Below are 23,754 nucleotides of genomic sequence, written 5' to 3'. Positions count from 1 at the left end.
AGTTCTAAGGGGTGGTCTAAGGGGAAGGGTTGAATGTATTCTTTACCTTTGAATACAGGGAATTGATATAGACACACCTCCCTTGTTTAAATCACCCCTCTTCTCTTTGCAAATCAAATAACTCACCTTAGATTTGATAATGACACAAAATCAGTTCATCTTTTCCTCCATTTTTCGGTTCGGTTCGGTTAATTTTCGGTTTAAAACTCTAAAACGGATCGGTTCGGTAAAATTCTAAACCATGATCGAACCAATGCCGAGAAAAACCGAACCAAACCAAACCGAAAGGCCCGATTCGGTTCGGTTTGGCCCATTTTTTGTGCAGCCCTAACACTATCAACCTGGCCGAATTTTATTAAAATCATTAAAAATCCATTTTATTTCTAAAAATCGTAAAAAAATTCCAGAATACCATAATTTTCCAGAATGCATGTAATCCCTAAGTTACTGGAACAGAAACCTTGAAAATCACTAATTCCCTTTGTAACTTGCTATTCTAAGTTATTTTAAAAGTGAGGGTTGTATTCGTAATCGTTTATTCATTTCGATCGACCCTGTACATTTTAGCATCTAGATTATAATATATTGTTGGCTCCGAGGTCGTTCACGGAAATCCTGAGAAAATGCCAGGCAACAATATATCATAATTTATGTGCCGAATTGTGTAAGGGTAGAAAGCACGATTCCCTTCCATGAATGCAACCCAAGCATGGAACTTGTCAGCCTTTAGAGCCTTAGATTTTCTTGAACTATAGGTGTTAGGAACCCTTTAAAAGACTGAAAATCATTAACTTGATAATTTGGGTTGATTTAACCCATGATCTAATTGTTTTTCTGGAACCGTTGGATTACGGTCCCACCTCGTAGGAACCTTTAGAGCCGCTTTAGGAACACTTACATTACATCGTGTTCTAGGTTTTAGGGTGTCATAGAGTTAAGAGTCCAGCCTTATCACGGCCGATTGCTATTACTAGTAACCAGCCCCTTAGAAAATACCCTTGACACACAAAATTCTCAAGAAAAGTAAAACCCTTGAGAAATTCTAAATTTAGCAGGTTTCCTCACTTGATTGGGAACTTGACTTCTCATCTTCCGGAGATTAATTGAACCCCCTAAAGACCTTTAGGATTGCGAATCAACTTCAAAACACCTAAAATGAGGTGAAATTCACCCTAAAATGCAAGAATACTTAATCTAATGCGGAAGACTGACTTGTGGACTTAACTGACCAACCAAACCTTTCGCCTTTTAAAGCGTAGCAAAATGGGGGTGTTTACACCTGTTTGGTTGAGATTATGGATTAGTGATTGGGAAGCATAACAGGTTCCATAATCAATCACCCTTAAAACTAGGGGTGCAACTTGGGTCGATTTTTAGGAATTCGGGTTGAGCTTGTACCTTAAAATCGGGTCAGGTTCGGGTTGATTTCCATTCATTTTTTAACAAAAGCTCAGCCAGACCTGACCCGACCCAAGTTGCACCCCTACTTAAAACGGTGTTAGGTTTGCAAATTTGATAACAAATGCGATATATCCGCCCCTCTTGATTACTTGGGACACCCAGCAGCAGTGTATCAATGACTGCAGAGGGGTTGATGTACTTCTCGTCATTAGGATCATTGGGGCTGATTGCCACGTACACTATTGCTGGGTGTTCTAAGTAACCAAAAGGAGCGGATATATCACTTCCCATTTGATAATTGCTTATATATTATAATCAGATTATTCGATTTTAATAAACATGAACTACAGCAACAATCACCAACTTCGGTGATTATAGTAAACAAATTAAACCCGATTGTGGGCGCTTTCGATGACGGAGAATGTTGAAATTCGGACATTTTTTCCAAAAATACCCTCCCGATAAAATTACCCCATTTGCGGGAACATTCTCTCCATTTCCTCGTGAAACCCTAGCTCTCACGAATCTTGTCCACTCTCTCTCTCAACAAACCCTAGTTCTCATGAACCGTAACTCCATTTCTCTCTCTCTTGAAAAATCCTAGCTCTCAAAGAAGCCTAACTCCATCTCTCTCAGACAAACCCTAGGTATGGACGAACCCTCAGATATCCTTTTTCTTTTGATCAGTTTTAAGGTTTATCTATTGTTATCAGTTTTTGAGGTTGATCTTTTGTAATTTTTTTCTCGATTATCTGTTTCTCTCTTTCAAGCTATCTAGATTAATCTCTCTTTGAAGCTCTCTATCTCAATTTCTCTTTTGCATTTTTTGGTTTGGTTCGTTGCTTAGCGACTTTTTCCTCTTATTCTAAATTGCTTTTTATATGCTTGGGTCTTGTGTCTTTGAAATGGCTCAGTATAATGTTTAGGGTTGAAATGAAACAATTGATTTTCCCTGTTTATAGATTTTGTCACATTTATTTAGAAAATCATCCACTTGTCTCTGTGAACCATCTATGCTTTGCATTTTCTTCATATTTATTAGTATATTGATCACATGGCGAATTTTATTTAGGAATTTCTATTCCACCCCCTGAATATTACCCCCCCCTCCCCCGTAGATTCTTTCGATTCATTCTGCATTTTATCTCCTTATCCTCTCCAATTTTTTGTTGGTTTCTTGATTTGATTTTTTGGATGGCATGCATTTTTTTTTTGGCGGTTGAAATTTAGATTTTGGAGTTCTGCATTTGGGTTTAGGGTTTGGGAAATTCATCGTAAACGTTGCGTAGCTAGACCTAGATATAGTGCAAGTCTAATTTTGCCTACATCTGGCCACTTATTTTCCATTTTTTCTTGTTATATACATTTCTTAAAATAATTAGATGTTGTATGTCATTTGAGATGTTTCCAATGATGAAATGTGTGTAGGAGAGGCAACTATTGAGGTCATGTGATAATTGGGTGCGTCGTGTATAAGTTAAATTGCTGCAAAGGTTACAATGGCTAAAAAATCAACCGAAGGAACATTGCGTGTTTATCTTTACATCCCAAATATCATCGGTAAGGTTTTACTCATATTTCTTGTGTATTCAATTGGGTCATTCTTGAGGCCATCAAGATGAGGATGATGTTTATAATGGGAAAAGAGTCTGGTCCTCCATGTATGTGTATGGGTTTTAGCCAGGAGCTATAATTTTGTTGGCCATGGTTTGGTCAAAAGTTTAGATAGGACAATTAAGAGATGTTTGCTTTGGACCTAATATTTAGAAGCATTTCCATTTTGTTTTGTTTCTAGACATCAATTCCGGTCCTCCATGTATGTGCATATCATTCAAAAAAAAAGAAAAAGATGCCAATTCCTTATAAGATTGTTGGGAAGAAAATGATATTGATACATAAGGCTCATATTTGATGATTTGATGGTATTGCATTATATTTCTAAACTGATATGTTTCATGGATATTAGCTAATTGTACGGAAGTGCAGGGTACATGAGGGTTCTTATGAATTGCATTGCTTTTGCTCGTTGCTTTTCTGACAAAAAGCTCTTCGCTGCTCTTTACTTTATCAGGTAATTATCATAAATTCATAATGCTCATGAAGCTTTAATTCAATATTTCACAATTAAAATTGTTTCTACAAATTGATAAAATTCGTGTTTACAGCTTTATATGTGATGGGTTAGATGGTTGGTTTGCTCGCAAGTTCAATCAAGGTACAGTTAGATCTGTGAAAAATAATGTTTGGATTATAGATTCAACTTTTCAAGTTCTACATTGAATGACTCAGTTCTTTCCTGCTTATGTGTTCCTAGATTGTAATTCCAAAATTCAAGTATAACTGCAACTATAAGTTATTTGAGCTTGTGTTCCCATGCTTTAATGAAAACAAATGCACCATTTGTCCGTAGTTTTGTTGTTTTGATTGAGATGCTGTAACCATGGTAGAACTCTTTTAGGTGCAAGTTTTCAAACTCAAGTATACCCTTGAAATTTCCTAAATATATCGAGATGAAAAAGGAAAATAGAACATAAAACTCTTGGGAAAACACTCATAAACAATGACAACTAGGACTTCTCCCGTTGAGAAATCATTCGGGAGAGTTTGTGAAACTCTCAAATATTGAAATTTTAGTTCAAAATGAGAGCACAAAGAAACAATGGATAAAAGTGGAGAGGGCGCGACATCAAGTTTCACCTTTGTTTCTCTTTTAATCCCACATCTAGGATAAGTTGAGCAAACATATATTTTTGCCTACCTTCTCCCAACGGAGCATGTGCTAATCAAAAGAGGGATGGACGTGAAAGGGAAGGATTCCAATATGGACGATATGCTTATGAACTTTACGAGGCGACAAAATAATTAGTTGAAAGTGATGAAGTTAACAGATGTGCTAATCAAGAGAGTGAATTAAACTCTCATATTTCTGTTGGAGAGGAGATAATTGGATAAAAGTGAGTTAGGGCTACGCTCCCCCTCACTGAAGTATTTATATAATAAGAGAAGGCTACAATGACAAGAATGCCCCTACTAGGCTTATTCTAACACTCCCCCTCAAGCTGTACAGTCGACTTCGATGTGCTTTGTTCGCTCATGGAAGGCTAGGTTTGTCGCAATATAGATGGCGGCCTTGTTGTCACAGTACAATTGTGAAGGTGGAGAAGATAGAATACTAATCTCAGCCAGAAGTGATCTCAACCAGATAATCACTATACTCGTGTGTGCCATCGCCCTGTATTCTGTCTCAGCACTTGACTTTGCAATTACTTTCTGCTTCTTGCTTTTCCATGACACCAGGTTACCTCCTACAAAGGTACAATATCCGGTAGTTCATCTCATGTCTGAAGGAGATCCAGCCCAATCAGCATCAGAGAATCCCTCAATTCGCATATGACCATGTCTCTTGAACAATATGCCCTTTCCTGGTGCATCCTTCAGGTATTTAAGAATCTGAATCACTGCACTCCAGTGTGAGGTACGTGAGGAGCTCATATACTGACTGACTACCCCTACAGCATAAGATATATCAGGACGAGTAACGATAAGGTATATGAGCTTGCCCACAAGTCTCCTATACCTGCCAGGGTCTTCCAACAGGTCTCCTATACTTGTCAGAGTTCTTCTGGAACTAGTTTTACATTGGGATCCGTAGGTGCAGACACAGGTTCTACACCAAGATTCCCTGTCTCTAACAGATCCAAAACATACTTCCTCTGTGATAGAGACAAATCACTAGAGGAATATGCCATCTCTATCCCAAGAAAATATCTGAGGCGTCCTAAGTCTTTTGTGGCCAACTATTTTTGTAAGGTCTCTAGTTCCTGGATTCCCTCTGAATTACTACTTGTGATGGATGATATCGTCAACATATACAATCAATAGAATGCACCCTGCTGAGGACTGATGACTGATGACTGATGACTGAATACCGAATGATCTACAACACACTGTCTCAAATGAAACCGCATAATGGCTTCACTGAATCTGCCAAACCATGCTCGTGGAGATTGCTTCAAGCCATATAGAGATTTCCTGAGGTGACAGATACAAGAGGACATCTCCCCATGAGCAACATACCGTAGAGGTTGCTCCATATACACCTCTTCATGAAGGTCGCCATGCAGGAAAGCATTTTTCACATCTAATTGATGAAGATGCCAACCATGATTGACTGCAAGTGACAGGAGAATGCGAACAGATGGGATCTTTGCAACATGAGAGAATGTTTCATTGTAATCAACACCAAACGTTTGAGTTTATCCTTTAGCCACGAGTCGAGCTTTCAATCGCTCAACAATACCATCTGGCAAATATTTTATGGGGAATGCCCAGCGGCAGCCAACAGGTCTAGCACCAGAAGGGAGCGAAACCAGATCCCACGTTTGGTTGGAATATAGAGCACCCATCTCAAGGTCCATGGCAGCACGCCACCCTGGGTGAGCTAGAGCCTCATTCAAAGACTGTGGTAACACAACAAAGGACATAAAGTGCACAAAACTTTTGAAAGAAGGAGTTAGAGGATCATAGGAAACAAAATTCAATACAGGGTGTGCAGTAGAATGAGAGCGGGTACGAGAGGCGATAGGCGATAGGCGATAGGCGATTCAGATACTACCATAGGAGAGGGAAGAGAGGATACTTGTGTAGAGCGTAAAGAGATCTCTTCCTGTGAAAGCGATGTCTCGGGTTGAGAAGGAGGCGGCTGATCCTGCCGCTGACGTCACTCATAGTGCTTTGTAGTAGCCGGTGGAGCCAATTGGGGAGCACAAGAGTCCACTGGACCAACAGGACAATCAGAAGGTAATGGTAATGGAGTCAGAATACTGTCTGGAAGCACAGGGAGAGAAATGAACACCTCGGGCTCCAGCGTGGAGGAACTAGGAACTGACGGAGGACTAAAGAAGGGGGCTTTGACTCATAAAATGTAACATCGGCCGACATAAACCACTTACGCAGGCAGGTACTGTAACAACGATAGCCTTTCTGGGTACGAGAATAGCCCAGAAAGACACACCGTTCTGACCGAGGATTGAGTTTGTCTCGACCAAGACCTAAATGATGGGCAAAACATACGCACTCAAAGACACGAGGCGTAAGGGGAGAAGGATTTTCCTGTGGATATAAGGTGTGATACGGGGAATCACCACGCAGGACAGAGGACGGAAGGCGATTCGCCAGAAAGCACGCAGTCAGAATAGCCTCACCCCAAAAGCAGGGTCCAGGCCAGGCCACCTTGAGCAAATATCGCAATTTCCTCTCGGCGACACCATTTTGTTGCGAGGTGTAGGCACGTGAGGTTTGATGTGTAATGCCATGAGAGGAGAGGTAGTCTTGAAAGCCATGAGTGTCAGAGAAAACTCCCTAGCATTATCAGTACGGAGACATTTGAGATTGCAACCAAAATAATTCTTTATTTCAGCATGGAAAGTTTTAAAAGCAGAAAAGACCTGAGAACGGTCCTTCAGTAGATACACTCATGTCATAAGTGAATAATCATCAATAAAGACTATAAAATACTTGAATCCATTATTTGACGCGACCCTAAAAGGTCCCCATACATCCAAATGAACCAAATGAAAAGGACTATCGACTCGACTAACGACTTGGGACGGAAATGACACTCTGTGATGCTTCCCGAGTTCACAAGACTCACACTGAAAAGAGGAAACAAAAGCAGGAACTAAAGATGTCTGGCAGACGCGCTGAAGTGATGGGTGTCCAAGGCGACAGTGCCACTAAAAGGCATCCACAGAACAATGTAAAATGGTAGGAGAATGACTGTAGTCAAGGCGGTATAGGCCATGCACCTCACGACCCGATCCAATCTTCTTCCCAGTCGAAAGATCCTGAAAGATACAATAAGACAATAAGAAGGGAAAAATGAGATTGAACAATCAAGATTTTTCGTAAGTTGACTTACAGAAAGTAAACTAAAGGGAGGCTTAGGAACACACAATACAGAGGATAATGGTAGGTGAAGGGATGGGCACGTTGTGCCAATACCAGTGATGGGAGTAGTGGAGCCATCGGCTAGAGTAATGGACTGAGAATGAGATGGAAAAGAACGAAAAGAAGAGAGCTGAGATGAGTTACCAGTCGTATGATTTGAGGCTCCTAAGTCAATGATCCAGGACCCTGAGCTAGAGAGTAAGGTCGTGGGTGAACTACCTAGCTGAGCAAAGCCTGCAGTGGGAGGGCGAGCACTCAGACAAAGGCGCTGTAACTCCTCATAGTCCGCCTTAGTAAATATGAAGGAATCATCAACAGGTGCAGAAACAATGCTAGAAGCAATTGTGTCAGAGGGGCCAGCTATCGTGAGATGTGCCGAGCGAGGCGGGCGAAGCTCAGGGTGAAGCGTATAGCAAGTCTCAATCTGGTGACCATCACGCTGATGGTGGGTACAATAAGGACGACCATGTCAACCACAACACGCCCACCACCACGGCCACAGCCCCGAGCTTGTGGAAGTGAACCACCGCCCCTGACAGAGCGGCTACCACCATCATACGCAGCTAGAGCAGAACTGTCAACAAGGAGCTGTGATGGAGAATCGCCAAGATACTGCTGTGCACGTGAGTAGGCCTCTCTCAGCGGTGGAATGTTCCCTGAACCAAGAATTTGATGACGCAAATGAGTGAACTCAGGGCCCAGGCTCTCAAGATAGTGCACAACTTGAATCTGTTCCCGCTGTTGACGGAGGACGGTAACATCAGAGGTAAGAGGCATGAATATGTCAAGCTGCTGTCACAAAGAGACAAATTGGCCATAGTGGGCCTTAAGAGACATGTCACCACGACGCGGACGCATCCACTCAGAATACGTGGCACAGATACGCGTGAGATTCTCAACTCCAGAATATGTCAAGGCAGTATGATCCCAGATCTACTTCGCGGTCGGGAGGAGAATCATGGTAGAAGAAATGGAAGGAGCCATGCTCTGCCAAAGGAGAGTCCGAATTAGTGCGTCCTCCTGTTCCCAGCGAGGGAAAGTAGGATCCTTGGACGGGGGAGGATCCTGACGAAGGAAACTAACTTTGCCCCGTCCTAAAAGATATGTCTCAACAACAACTTTCCAGGATAAGTAGTTGGTCCCATCAAGCTTGGTAGTGTTCAGCTGTGGATAAGATCCATCCATAGGTGCCAAGCTAGTAGAAGAAGAGGTAGCAGAAGAGGGTGGTTGGGCACGGAGTTCAGATGCGATGCCCAGAGAGGGATCCACAATGACAAGTGCCTCCATAATGACACAAATGATGAGGAGGAAGAGATACCCACAGCAATCGGCTACCAGATAGGGAGAGACGAGATGGAGAAGCCAACTAACTAAAACAAGAGATCATAGAGCGGCTTCGCAGACAAGGAAAAAGGAGAAACAATGAAGCCATATAGAAGATGAGACGAAGCCGCGAAGGAAAAGTCAAGAAACGATTGAAAGAAATCAGCACATAAGCAGATAAGAGGGACGAAATATGGAAACTAGAGTTAGGTTTGCACAAAAATAAATGATTTTTGGAACAAAAGAGGACTGGGTTGGGTTAAGGGAAGAGAGGTGGGGGGGGGGGGGGGGGAGGGGGAGGATTCTACGATGGGTTGGGTTGGGGTGGTAGATGTATTGGCTTTGAGTGGAGATTGGTTTTGGCTTTGGTGGAGATGGATTTGGCTTACGAGATGGGCTTGGCTTTGGGTTGAGATGAGTTTTACGATGGGTTGAGATGGACTTGGCTTTGGGTGGAGAAGATGGGTTGGGTTGGCATGGTAGATGGATTTGGCTTTGGGTGGAGATGGATTTGGCGTACGAGTATAGAGGGAGCCGTACGAGGGGTGGCGGGTGTGGATTGCCGTAAAGGGGTGGGGGCGTGGGTTGCCGTAAAGGGGTGGGGGCGTTACGGGATAAGGCTTAAGGGTGTGGAGACGTTGTAAGGGTGTGGAGATGCGTGGTGATGCCGTAAAGAGGTGGAGATTCTGTAAGGGTGTGGGGCGGGGGGAGATGCCGTAAGGGATAGGGATAGGTTACGGTTGGAGATGGACTTGGCTTTGTGTGGAGAAGATGGGTTGGGTTGAGGCGGTAGATGGATTTGGGTTTGGGTGGAGATTGGGTTTGGCTTTGGGTGGAGATTGGTGAGGAGGGCGACGATGGTGTCCCTAGGGATCAAAACCCTAGGGCTCTGATATCATGTTGGAGAGGAGATGAATTTGAGAAAAGTGAGTTAGGGCTACGCTCCCCCTCATTGAAGTATTTATATAATAAGAGAAGGCTACAATGACAGGAATGCCCCTAATAGGCTTATTCTAACAATTTCAAAGCCCCCTCAAGTTATGCTAGCTATTTCTATCACTATTGGTGTTTGTTGAAGTGAAAATTACCGGAAGGAAGTTGGGATCAAAGGGGGCAAATGGAAAATAGAAGAAAAGCGGAATAAAGACACTCATTGACATAGGACTGCCAACTGATAGAGTCACTCTATAGGTGTAAGTAAGAAACTTGGACAAGGTACAGTAATAATGGGTATGAAAAAGAGGGAAAACGTGTAAGTAAGAACCTTGGACAAGGTACAGTAATAATGGGTATAAAAACAAGGGAAAACTACTAAAAACCCCCTGAATCAAAATTGATCTACTGTAATCCCCAAAAACTTTCTCAACCATTAAAAAAAATAATTCTTTCATCTTGCCATTCAAAAAAAATATCCCCAAAAACCTTCTTAATTACTAATACTACCATCCACTGCCTTCAATGACTTTTAATTTTTTTTCCTTTACAATTTCACCCTTTGGTTAAAAGATTAAGCAAAGCAATTGACAAATTAACCCCCTTCAAGTCCCGATTCGCCTCCATTTTACTCAGTTACTTGTTGTGAAATCTCTCTCTCTCTCTCTCTCTCTCTCTCTCTCTCTCGGAAGGTTAAGTTACTAGTTGAAGCATCTCTTCCCACATCAGAATCCATCAGCATGCCCGGTGCTCTTGCTCGGAAGAGCAAAAATCTCTCCATCATGAATCCAGAAGCTTCAATTAATAGGTTTGGTTAATTGGTTTGGTCAATTGGGTTCTTACTCCTAAGGTTCAATGCAATTCTTTAATTAATGAGATGGTTTTTTCTCTGAAGGTTCAATGCAAGCTTGTTGCTCAAGAGTCTAGTAGGCTATTTTTTTAGTAAAACCCTAGCCCTAGAAAAATTAGAAGAGAGAGAAATATGTAGAGAGGAGGGAGGCAGAACAAAACCCTTTAGTTTAGAAAGGAGGCAGAGCAAAACCCTAACTGCTGGGGGAGAATTTATCACTGCCCTAAAATAATGGTAAAATTGCTAAAGAAAAAAACTAATAGTTATTAAAGGTAGATGATGGTGATATTGGTAATTACGAAAATTTTTAGGGGATTCTTGTAGATAAGTTTTGATCTAGTTGGGTTTTAGTAGTTTCCCTAAAAACAAATGTTATAGATCTAAAACCTGGAGGGTTGATTGAACCGTTGAGGACCTCATGCCTGGTCTGAACCGATGGAAGGAGACTCCTCTCGACGTGCTAGCCCACAACTGGGGATATGAAGCTACTAGCCACCCTGTGATTAGCCTGGCCTAGGCTATGAGGAGAGGAGTAGTCAATCTGTATAGCCAAAATTTCGAGGAGGATATTCTAGGCCACATTGGAAATCCACAAACTAGGCACCATAGAAGCACTTTATAAGGAGCCGACGTGGTCATGGGCTTAACAGTTGGATGTGCTAGCTTCTTGCGTACATTCCATCGTTTGTGCTCACGACACAGTCGGTCTTAAGGTCTTCTCCTCGAGACCAAGCTCACTGTCCAATAAATTGCTTGTGGGCTCTTGGCATTGGGCGCCGCTTTTGACCCGTCTCTAGACACATTGTGCCCCCTCCCCCTCTTTTGGGCGAAAAATCGAACAGCTCATTATTTGGTTTGATTGAAAGGCACTTGCACCCACACTTTCCCTTTATATTAAAAAATTCACAGAAAACCGCCTTTGATTTTATTGTGTGTTCGAATCCGCCCAAAGGGTAGAAAGAGTGAGCCCAACAATTGAGAATCACTAGTCTTCATCAGTGAAGCTCGTTGACAAAAGTCACATTTCTTCCGTCTCACGACGCAATGTCATCTTCGTCGAAGAACACAATTCCTGAAGCAGATCTAGACGTAACCTTCTTGGAATCTAATGACACGTCTTCCGTCATTGCTTCTCTCGGGGCGTTCCACTTGTCATTACAGCGCTTTCTTTCCTCACCGAAAGCCCATGGCTCTTCAGTGAGAAGCAGAACTGAGATGTCTGGTGTCCCTGCATCCTTCCAATTTTTGACTCGATTTTGGACTGCTTTGCGATAGAGCCCCTATTTGTTAATTGGGGTTGTCCAGATCTTTTCTTGTGGTAGAACACAAAGTTGCCCCTAAAGGAGATGGTTATGTGGTAATCCACTAATCCTTACCTCGGTGTCCAATCGTCATTGACGTTGGTTTGAGCTTCTCAGTGTGGTCTTAACCCAAGGCTAGGCTCCATCTAATCAACAAAGAGAAGCCGTGACCGTGATGGAGCAGCTTGAATGAGTCTCCCCTCCTTTTGAGCTAGAGCTTCAAATATTGCCAAGGTTCAACTGAAAGAAGATAGGCAGCCTAGTCCTCCATAATTTCCTTATTAAGATTTTGAAACTCAGGGATTCAGTAGTATCCTATTTGACCTTGAGCCTTTGAGAAGGGACCTCCATCAAATCATCCTCATTTGTGTCAAACTCACGGATCTACTAGAGTTGCAAATCACTTCTTCCAAAAGGCTCGGGGCAATAGGGGCTGGAACGTACTTGCTGCACAACAGGGGAAGTTGTAAATACATACCTCTTCTGACATGCCTACCTCTGCCTTGCTGCCATTGGGCGTAGGCTATGTTACATGGATTCTTCTGAATGGCAGAGTCCATGTAACATAGATCTTTTTTAGTTTTCAATACTTTAGGATTCACCACAACACTTCTAGATCTCTTTTATCCATTTTTTTTTCTAAATACTACTATAAGAAATTTACAATTATCACATATTCTGACTGTTATCTATTTTAATAGTAAGTTTTTATATGGAAATAAAATATTATATTTACTTAACCTACATAAATCCCAATATATTGCCTATTATAACCATATTATCGTGTGAAATAAATAAAATTAGAATTGACTAAAATATATTGGTGGATACATGCATGCTTTAATATGAGGTTAGTCGAATCCGACGCTCAGTACCCGTGTCGTATTTTGACACTCATACCTGTACTCATGCAACTTAGGGCATAGGGAACACTACTATCTCAAAATCATACGCTAAGGTCATGCTTTTTCAAGGATAGCGTGAAAAAATGGAGGGCTGATCGCAAGCCTTGAGGACCCTATGCCTGATCTGAACCGATGCAACAAAACTCCACTCGGCATCTTGGACCACAATCAGTTTCATGAAGCTCCTGGTCACCCTTAGATTAGCCAAGCCCAAGTTATGAGGATGGGACAATCAGTCTGTTTGGCCGAAATTTCATTGAGGATAATCTTGGCCACATTGGAAATCCATGAACTGAGCACCATAGAAGCACTGGACATGGAGCTTAAGTGGTCATGGGCCTGACTATTGGCTGGGCTGGATTCTTGCTTACAGGTCACCTCTGGGGCCCGTGACACTAACACTCTGAAGGTTTTCTCCCTTAGTGTAAACTCACTGTCTAATACATTGGACGTGGTTTCTTTTATCCAAAAGGGAATATCGGCATTGGGCTCTGCTTTTGACCCATCGCTAAATCCTAAATGTATTGCGCCCTCCTTTACGGTGAAAAACCAAATAGTTGACAAGTGTACTGCCCCCTCATACTCAGGCTTAATGAAAGGCACTTATGCACTTTGCTATCTTCTATATTGAAAGATCCAGAAGGAACATGTGCCAACTTAGCTTCAGACTCACTGAACCTGTTTTCAGCCTTGCCTGTTATCCTAACTCCACATTAAACTGCCTTGGAGGTTTCTGCGCATGTCCTACTGCCAGAAAGTAGAAAGAGCACTGAAACCAACACAAAATGAGCACAATGTTTCTGACGGAAACACATACCGAAACCAAAACACTTAGCAAAACCAAAACCATAAATGTACGAGTGTTATACTATATCAATGTGTTTTACCAAATCATATTTATATGAATTGCATATGAAATGTAGCATATATATTAAGGACTTCATCCAAAAAGTTTCAGAGAAAAAGATTTTGAAGACTTATCATGAAGTAGATTAGCAATGAGGAGAGGGTTTGTGGAGTTTGTGACAAGGAGATTGGCAATGAATATGTCATGCACCTTGATCTTGTATGGAAGATGGGGAAAAGGAGTTCAATCGCGACATTGATTCAAATTTCAAAATGAACTTAAACAGAGACATGCAAGCAGAATCTTCTAGAAACTCAGCGCCGAAGTCAGTTCTTGTTGGGATAGTTGCCTTGTGTCCCACTACCTATTACCTAACTATTAGTTGTGGGTTGTGGTGGGAAGCTGATATGAGAAAGGACTCTGTTGAGAAAATCCGCCAGGCAAATCCGATCCGATCATGCACAAATTAACAGAAGAGTAGAAAATAAAACAAGCCACAAGATGAACACCGTGATTTTACATGGTTTTGCTAAGCCTACATCAATGGGCGAGAAACAGGATCTTCACTATGAGAAAACAATAGACAAGGATTACAATGGATTAAACCCAAACCCGCAACCCTTCCATTTGTGGTGAAGGTGCCAAGCTTCTAGACCACCTTCACTTGAATTTCCTTCCATTTGTGCAAGATTAGTTTTGTTTTTGCACAATTCCACCATTAATGCTTGTTTAAGGTTAGATCTATCAGCCAAGAACCCTAGCTTTATCCTCATTTCCATCATGCCTTCATCATTCAACTAGAAATCTTCAATTTCCATCTAGAATTTGTGCTAGAACTCATACATTTGGCTGCCGTTTTTTTTTTTTAAAAAAATCGTGCTAGAACTCAATAGTTCTTTGCTGAAATTCAATTGAGAAATTGAAACCACTAGCAGTCTAGTGCATTTGCTGAAACTGCAAGTAGCCTATTTCCATAAGCATTTTCATCTTGAATCCTCTATGAAATTCGTGCATATCTTTTTCCTGATGAAAGTCATACTACAATTTGAAGAGTTTTCCTTTAAACATATATTTGAAGATACAACTCCATAAACATCACTATTTGCTCATTCACGACAGATTTTTTTTGCTCACGGTTTTGGAGAGTTTTCCTTTAATTCTCTGGAAATTCACAAGTTCTGTTTTGTGAAATTCTTCCTAAATATCCTACAGTCAACCTAGAATAAAGAGCAAGTGCAGATCTACTCAGATCCATTATAGATCTAATGGCTAAAGCTGAAGAACATTCGAATTTTAGCACTGTTCATGTGCAGAAATTCATGTGACAGTTCCTACTTTGAGCTTTGTCTTGGAATTGATTTCATGAAATTCCTCTAGATTTATTGTTTCCCGAGTGATTTTCAGCTTGGTCTCAACCCAAAGCCAATCTCTGTCCTATCGGGCAGGGGGTCTGGGCCGGGGCATTTCGATTAAGTTTCCCCACCTTTCGAGCTAGAGCTTCGAATGCTATGAAGGTCCAACATGACCATTCCCCCCCCCCCCCCCCCCCCTATGAAAATAAATAAAATTAATAATAATAGAAAATAAACAAAAAAAGTCATTGAGCCAGCAAATGAGGCTTTGTCTCAGCATGATCGTTCCAACTCCACAAAGTTCGAGTTCTTCTACTTCTACCTACTTGCCATGGGCTTTTGGCCTTGATCAAGTCTTTCTTTTTTTCCGCTTGTTAATGGTTGAAATCACTGTTTGTTCTTTCCAATCTTTTGGAGCATTCTACGATGAACTTGAATTCAGGGCGGGAGGGTGTAAATATTCCAATGGGACAAGCTGGCAACCTCAGCCTCATTCCAGTTGTAGCCGAATAAGGAGCATGCAAATTTTCTCTTCCATCCTCACCTAATGCTCTTCCATCCTCACCTAATGCGAAATTTCAGTTTCGGGCTGAAATTTCGGCCGAAATCATGTAAAAATATGATTATGATTTCGTTTATTATTATTTTTTAATTTTGACCGAAATGTTTAAAATTTCGGTTATTTCGGTGAAAATTTCATAAATTTCGGCGTACATTTTTAAAATTTCGGTGGAAATTTTGTTAAAAAGTCCAAAAATGAAATTTCAACCGAAATTTTGGCTACATTTCGGCGAAATTTCGAAATTTCGGTAAAATTTTGGCGAAATCTTGTAAAGAAACAACTTCATGTGAATTTCGTTTCGATTTGTGCTGAAATTTAAAACCATGATGCGAAGGAGGAGTCATGCAGGGGCAGAATTTGGGCTTTCTTGGGTTTTTCCCTCCCTTCGAAAGCATCAAATAATTATTTAGGGGGCGCAGTGACCCCGTGCGAGGGGATGGGAGTATTCGATTCCCACGAAGGCATCTAGATGAGAGTTTCTCTGGTTTCCCTAACAAGAATCTTGTATTCGGTTTCAATCCTTGGTTTTTTGTGATTATATTAGATTGCCTGAAATCTTTAGTATATTGCTATAAAATGCATCACCTCTTTAGACACAATTTGAAATCATTCGTATCAGTTTCTTCATATAAACTGAGACAGGTAGAGATTTATATTTTAAAGGAAATTCTGTGTCATAGCATTTGACTGATTTCTTTGACTTCCTGATTCAGTATCAACGTTTGGAGCAGTTTTAGACATGGTAACAGACAGGTGCTCTTCTATCTGACTTTCTGGTCATACTCGAGCTTTAGTTCTCGCTGGATCTTATTTCCTTTAGTATAATAGCCTAGTTGTATTTCTAGTCCACTTGAGTCAAAAACTTTATTTCACCATCCACATGGACCTCATTTTTTAGTTTCCCCTTCATTCCCAGGGTCAGCACTGCTTGTCTATTGGTAATCCTCTCTCAGTTATACAGGTAACATTCTGTTAAGCAGATTTGTTTAATGCTTAAATTATTTCTTTGGACTCATTTATGTGACCGTCTTACTAAGCATTTTAATATGACCCGTTTTGCAGACCTGGTTTGGTTTTCTTGTCATTGCTTGCCTTGGATATTGCCAGTCATTGGTTGCAAATGTACAGGTATTGCATACCTGTTGGTAGTCTTGACCCCTGCTTCATATATCAGGCTTGGGCTCATGTTATCCTGTTATCCTGGAATACATGTGGATTGAAACTCAGGTGGAACCTAACAGGATCGTAAATTGGTTAAGAAGTTGTCAATTGATAAAAGTAGCAAGTGCAAAATGGAGCAATTTCTACTCTCCTGCTACCACCAATTGCGGGCATACACAAAAAGTGCTCCTTTTAATTCCCTTGTGACTAAATTTTATTGCTTCAAGCCGTCAACGAAGGCAATGGTTCAACATAAAATTTTAGTTTTGCAATTCCTTGAATAATTTGATACTTTTCAAATAATCTGTTAGGGCAAATCAGTTTGTTTCAAATTAGAAATTATATTTGGGAATCATTTACCTTTGTCCTAATGTTTATTAAATTTTCTTTTCTTTTAATATTGATTTTCAATTTGAAAAAGAAAAAAAGAAGGATAAAAACAAAAATTGTTTTCCTTACTGAAATCCATAAAGTATTCACTCTCCCCACTCTGAAGATTGGACTGCATGAAATAGCCAGAACTTGCATGTTAAAGTTGCGTAGTTAGTTTCTGCCGCAAGCATGTCTAACTTAAAACACATTTCTTCCAGACCTTTTAAGTCTCACTTATGTATTAGTTCTAATTTTCTCTGCTTTTTTGGCACAGTACCTTTCTTGCAGGCAAGGCTAATCACAAAGACGTAAAAGACAGCAGTAGTTGGCTATTTAAGGCATACTATGGAAATCGGTTATTCATGGGCTATTGCTGCGTGGCATCTGAGGCAATTGATACTGCCCTATCTGCACCTTTAAGTTTTCTTCTTTTACTAGTTACATTTTTTGTTAAACCAATTGCAATGTATTGCTGCAGGTTCTTTACATCGGCCTCTTCCTTCTTGCTGAAAACCGATCTGAAAGTGTAATTGATGTATGACTTCCGCATTGGTTGCATTTTCATTTGGGATTGCGGAGATGCTTTTTTCAGCTTATCTTGGTTTTTGGTTTTCTCTATCGCAGGTTATTGTGAATACTGTGAAAAAGACTCCACTTCTTTCTTTTCCAGTTGTTTTGGCAATGTTTGGATGGGCAATCAAACAAACAGTAAATGTCATACAGGTATGATCCTACCTCCTCTAACATCTGCCAGGAAACTTGGCCCTGCCCAATTTTTGGGGCATGAAGAAATTCTTCTTGGATTTTGTCACAATTCCATTCTCTGCTAAAATGATGAAAATAGCGTTCAAAGTGACTGAAGTTGGTACAAAATAGATATAGTTTCTAGATTATAATGTTCCATCTAATTATCTGTATATATGCACCTACATACATCGTCTACCAGTTAATCTTCGCAAAAGAAACAGGCAATTGTTTGCCGTAACGATTTAGGAAGCATCTAGGAAGCATCGACCATGTATTGGTGTTCTCTTAGGAGGAAACCTGCAGTAAATTAGTTTGCATATTGCAATTGGGAAATGATTTTAGCACTCCACTCTTTTGATAGGTGGCGAAAGTAACATGCCTTTTTGTTTTTAATTGGCTTTGTCAGAGCTTTTTGGGAACTATAAATAACCTTTTTGACAGCCCTTTAAACACTAAAAGACAAGAAGCTTTCGCCACCTATCAAAAGAGTGGAGTGCTAAAATCATTTCCCATTGCAATTATACGAGTAGGAATGACAGGAGAAAGTGGATTTGTTTTAAGTACTGAATTGTTTGTCTGGAATTTCTGGTTGATGGAAATATTTGTAATCACCTGATGGAATAACTTGGAAATGAAACATTTTTTTTTGAATGGAAACTTGGAAAGTAAACAATACATAATCTCAGATCTTTTTAGATAAAAAAAATCATTTATATGGCTAAGTTAATTGTGGGGCAACTTCTGCCCCTTCTGTAATCCATTTTATATTCATCTTTTGCAAGGAATTCTCCCATGAAATTAATGCGATGGGATTATCAGTTTTGACCCTGGGATTGTTTATCTAGAGACATGAGATGAAAAGTGAGGCATGGAAAGCTGAAGTGTAAGTATTGGATGATCCTTACGGATGCATTCCCAACATGCCGGCTTTCAGTTAATGCCCTTGTCACTATTGTTGTTGCAGAATGTACCATGATATCTTGGGCAAGGAACTTTTTAAATTTAAATTAACAAATGCACTAGGGCATCGGAATGTTATCATTTACTATCGACACTGTAATCAGTTTCTTACATTGGGGCTTCAGTTCCCAGTGGTTTTACTCTTCTATTTGTAATTCTTGATTTTATTGGTTGCAGATGAAGACAGCTGCAGATGTCTGTGTGCTTTACGATATTAACAGAAAGGAGAGGCCCTGAAGCTCCTCATAATTATGGCTCTGACTCGTCCCCATGTATTCTTATTTTTATGCTTGTGAAAAGACCAAATAGATGGTGTTTTAAATACTTGTTAGTGTTTCCAACACACGATTTTTCTTTCTGAGCATTTGGGTTTTCTCTTTGCCATATATATCTTGCTTGTGGCCTGGGGGCAACACCTAAAAATCTCATTCAACATGGGCCGTGGGAAAACCTAATCCCACCGTTGGAAAGATACGATACACGAATGCTAACACAATTAGCCCTACCTCCATTCCTTGTGCATGACTGTACTTTGGCTTGAATCTGAAATAATAAAATACACGAAGAGCACGTGACAACAAAAGTTTACTTTATATACAACTTGTCATGCAATAATGCCTTCAACACTTTGGGCACGTTTGGCTGCAAGGAATTGTTTTTCATGATAAATTTGGCGTCTCGAAGTGGAGATGGTGAAGGTGGCTAAAATTCTGGAATCAAAATCTCAGAACTAGTGGAGAAGTTGCAAAAAAAATCGGAAATGATTAGGGTTAGGGTTAGGATCAACCTACGGAAATGATTTTTGGGGCACAACCTATTTAGGCTATAGCCTATCTAATGGACGGTTCAGATCATCTTATGGTGCGGGTCATGCCGTACTTTTTAATAATGTGAGGAGTGCCATCATCAAAATATGGTAGTGATGATATGTACATGTTCTTTAATTGTAAATTAGTTTGGGTCATAAAATTACACATTTTTGCTTCATAGCTGAGAGAGAGAGAGAGAGTTCTTACACCCTAGTGTAGATAAGTTATCTACTCCCTAGGCTTAAAATACACTGGGGACCACATTGTTTAGGGTTTGGGGTTTTGGGGTTTTAGGTTTAGGATTTAGGGTCTGGAGTTTCGGGGGTGAGGGTTTAGGGTTCCGGGGTTGGGGGTTGGGGGTTTGGTGTTTGGGTTTTGGGGGTTTTGGTTTAGGGTTTAGGGTTTGGGTTTTGGGGGTTTGGGTTTTGGTTGTTTAGGGTTTGGCGTTTGGTGTTTGGGCTTTTAGGGGTTTGGGGTAGGGCTGCACACGGTTCCGACCGGTTCGGTTTAGGGAGTTTTTTTTAGCCGAACTAATCACATCGGTTTGGAGAAAATCCAAACTATAACCAAACTGATCGAGAGGTATAACCGGACCAAACCAAACCGATTTTGATCGGTTCGGTTTGGTTTGGTTCACAGTTTATCCAGTACAAATCCAAATCAAGTAGTTAAATACATTTATCTATAAAAGAAATGTTTATCTATTCAAATCAACCATCAACGGTGTGCAATGAGACCAACAAGCTCTCTAAGTAAGCTCTCTGCCTTTCCTCTGTGTCTCTCTCACGAAACAAAAAAAGAAGAGATCCCTCCCTCTCTAACCCTAATCGAGGGCCTTATAAAGGGGATGATACCCCTCCTTTTTCTTCTCTTGGACAACCCCTCTAAGTATTTAGGACTATTCTCTTTACACTTCTAAGGCGTGGTCTAAGGGGAAGGGGTGAGTGTATTCTTTACTTTTGAATACAAGGAATTGATATAGACAAACCTCCCTTGTTTAAATCACCCATCTTCTCTTTGCAAATCAAATAACTCACCTTATATTTGATAATGACAAAAATAAGTACATCTTTTCCTCCATTTCTCAGTTCGGTTCGGTTAATTTTCGGTTTAAAAATCTAAAACTGTGAACCGATTTGATAGGATTGGTTCGGTAAAATTCTAAACCGTGACCGAACCAATGCCGAGAAAAACCTAACCAAACCAAACCGAAAGGCCTGGTTTGGTTCAGTTTGGCCGGTTTTTTGTGCATCCCTAGTTTGGGGTTTGGGGGTTTTCAGTTTGGGTTTGGTGTTTTGGGGTTTTAGGTTTTAGGGTTTTAGGGTTTAGGGTTTAGGGTTTAGGGTTCAAGGGTGTTAGGGTTTAGGGTTTTAGGGTTTGTGGGTTTGGGGTTTGGGGTTTAGGTTTAGGTTTAGGGTTTAGGGTTAGGGTTTAGGGTGTTAGGGGTGTAGGGGTTTTAGGGTTTAGGGTTTAGGGTTTAGGGTTAGGGTTTTAGGGGTTTAGGGGTTTAAGGTTTAGGATTTTTAGGGGTTTAAGGTTTAGGGTTCCGGGTTTGGGGGTTTGGGGGTTTGATTTTGGGTTTAGGGTTTCAGGTTTGGTTTAGGCTTTGGGGTTTGGGTTTTGGATTTTTGGGTTTTGAGTTGTAGGGTTTTAGGGTTTAGGATATAGGGTTTAGGGTTTTGGTTTTAGGTTTTAGGTTTTAGGTTTTAGGTTTTAGGGTTTATGGTTTATGGTTTATGGTTTAGGGTTTAGGGTGAGGGTGTGGGACCCGATCCGGTGAGAGGGAGGCGCGAGCCGTCACACTCTCTCTTGGTCTCTCGTTTAGGGTTTGGGGTTTGGGGTTTAGGGTTTTAGGGTTTTAGGAATTAGGGTTTAGGATTTTGGGTTTAGGGTTTAGGGATTAGGGATTCAGGATTAGGGTTTAGGGTTTTAGGGCTTTAGGGTTTGGGGTTTGGTGTTTGGTGTTTGGGGTTTAGGGGTTTAACGTTTGAGGTTTGGGGTTTGGGGTTTGGGTTTTAGGGTTTTAGGGTTCAGGGTTCAGGGTTCAGGATTAGGGGTTTAGGGGTTCAGGGTTCAGGGTTTAGGGTTAGGGGTTCATGGTTAGGGGTTCAGGGTTTAGGGGTTTAGGATTTAGGGTTTAGGGTTTAGGGTTCAGGTTTTAGGGTTTAGGGTTTTAGGGTTTAGAGTTTAGAGTTTAGGGTTAGGGGTTTATGTTTTAGGGTTTTAGGGTTTTAGTGTTTAGGGTTTAGGATTTTGGGTTAGGGTTAGGGGTTTAGGGTTAGGGGTTAGGGGTTTAGGGTTTAGGGTTAAGGGAAAAGGGTTCAGGTTAAGGGTTAAGGGTTAAGTGTTAAGGATTAAGGGTTAAGGGTTAAGTGTTCAGGGTTCAGGGTTCTGGGTTCGGGATTCGGGGTTCGGGGTGCTGGGTTCGGGGTTCTGGGTTCTGGGTTCATGTTCGAGGTACGGGGTTCGGGTTTAGGTTTTTGGTTTTAGGGTTTAGAGTTTAGGGTTTAGGGGTAACTCACTCAACCTATTGAATTGTTTGATGAGGTTTCTTTATGTGGAAAGAGAATTTGTCGACCTCTGAATGGTAGAAATTTCACCCCTTTGGCACTTAAAATAAGAGAGTTACTAATGTTTTATCAAATAACTCCATATATTATCTCAAAATTACTATTTAGGGTTAACAGACCATAACTGTCTCAACCCAATGAATTTTTTATGAGGTTTTTTTCTAGGAAAAGAGAATTTGACGACCTTCGAATGGTAGAAATTCACCACTTCTGCACTGAAAATGAGAGAGTTATTGATGTTTTATAAAAAAAATCCCTATATTATATTAAAATTACGGTTTGATACTGTTTAGGGTAAAGTGGCCATATCTCTTTCAACCGATTGAATTTTTTTATGACGTTTTTTTCTATGGAAAGAGAATTTGACGACCTTCGAATGGTAAAATCTCACCACTTTGGCACTTAAAATGAGAGAGTTATTGATGTTTTATCATATAATACCCTTTATTATCTCAAAATTACGGTTTAATACTATTTAGGGTAAATAGACCATAACTCTCTCCACCCATTGAATTTTTTAATGAGGTTTTTTTCCATGGAAAGAGAATTTGACAACCTCCGAGTGACAGAAAATTCCCTACCTTGGCACTTAAATTGAGATACTTACTGATGTTTTGTCAAATAACTCCTTATATAATCTAAAAATTACGGTTTAATACTTTTTAGGGTAAATAGACCATAACTCAGTCAACCTAATGAATTTTTTGATGAAGTTTTTTTCTGTTTAAAGAGACTTTGACGACCTCCGAAAGATAGAAATTTCACCCCTTTGGCACTTAAAATGAGAAAGTTACTGATGTTTTATCAAATAACTCCCTATATTATCTGCAAATTACGGTTTAATACTATTTAGGGTTAATAGGTCATGAACCAAAATTGACCCCCGTTGGATGATTCTAATCCTCAAAATTGTGGCCGTTAGATGAGAGGTGAGAAAATAGATGAACAGTCTACATTCATCAAGAAAGCCTCCACAAATTGGAGGCTTAGAATCATATTACGGGATTGGATTTTGGTGCATAGCCCATCCATTTGCAAGGCCTAATAGATAAATGATGAGATTTTATATAGTGTGGGGGTCGTAAATTATAATGAGTTGACGTCAAAAAAGCGTTAAAGTTGGCCATTTCTTTTTAGATAAAAAAAATCATTTATATGGCTAAGTTAATTGTGGGGCAACTTCTGCCCCTTCTGTAATCCATTTTATATTCATCTTTTGCAAGGAATTCTCCCATGAAATTAATGCGATGGGATTATCAGTTTTGACCCTGGGATTGTTTATCTAGAGACATGAGATGAAAAGTGAGGCATGGAAAGCTGAAGTGTAAGTATTGGATGATCCTTACGGATGCATTCCCAACATGCCGGCTTTCAGTTAATGCCCTTGTCACTATTGTTGTTGCAGAATGTACCATGATATCTTGGGCAAGGAACTTTTTAAATTTAAATTAACAAATGCACTAGGGCATCGGAATGTTATCATTTACTATCGACACTGTAATCAGTTTCTTACATTGGGGCTTCAGTTCCCAGTGGTTTTACTCTTCTATTTGTAATTCTTGATTTTATTGGTTGCAGATGAAGACAGCTGCAGATGTCTGTGTGCTTTACGATATTAACAGAAAGGAGAGGCCCTGAAGCTCCTCATAATTATGGCTCTGACTCGTCCCCATGTATTCTTATTTTTATGCTTGTGAAAAGACCAAATAGAT

General features: G+C 40.4%; 1 protein-coding gene across 3 annotated transcripts in view; it reads left to right on the top strand.

Annotated features, from left to right (window-relative positions):
• The window catches only part of LOC143876960 (CDP-diacylglycerol--inositol 3-phosphatidyltransferase 1-like), a 52,440-nt gene extending 33,389 nt beyond the window's left edge, over positions 1 to 19,051 (top strand). For 2 of the 3 annotated variants that reach the window (XM_077378633.1, XM_077378632.1), the window contains 10 exons: positions 2,830 to 2,961; positions 3,388 to 3,472; positions 3,567 to 3,616; positions 16,137 to 16,176; positions 16,340 to 16,384; positions 16,486 to 16,551; positions 17,231 to 17,345; positions 17,435 to 17,491; positions 17,581 to 17,679; positions 18,841 to 19,051. In XM_077378633.1, the coding sequence (XP_077234748.1) occupies positions 2,901 to 2,961; positions 3,388 to 3,472; positions 3,567 to 3,616; positions 16,137 to 16,176; positions 16,340 to 16,384; positions 16,486 to 16,551; positions 17,231 to 17,345; positions 17,435 to 17,491; positions 17,581 to 17,679; positions 18,841 to 18,900 (678 nt within the window). In that variant the 5' untranslated portion in view covers positions 2,830 to 2,900 and the 3' untranslated portion in view covers positions 18,901 to 19,051. The remainder of the gene's footprint in view (positions 1 to 2,829; positions 2,962 to 3,387; positions 3,473 to 3,566; positions 3,617 to 16,136; positions 16,177 to 16,339; positions 16,385 to 16,485; positions 16,552 to 17,230; positions 17,346 to 17,434; positions 17,492 to 17,580; positions 17,680 to 18,840) is intronic. The other variant, XM_077378634.1, reaches the window with a different exon arrangement.
• The last annotated feature ends 4,703 nt before the right edge of the window (positions 19,052 to 23,754 follow it).

This window comes from Tasmannia lanceolata, unplaced genomic scaffold (assembly GCF_043159265.1).
Source record: "Tasmannia lanceolata isolate RefF3 unplaced genomic scaffold, GAP_Taslan_0.1 ptg000005l, whole genome shotgun sequence".
Taxonomy (NCBI): Eukaryota; Viridiplantae; Streptophyta; class Magnoliopsida; order Canellales; family Winteraceae; genus Tasmannia; species Tasmannia lanceolata.
Note: the sequence above shows the minus strand (reverse complement) of the source record. Positions and strands in the feature narration are given on the sequence as shown.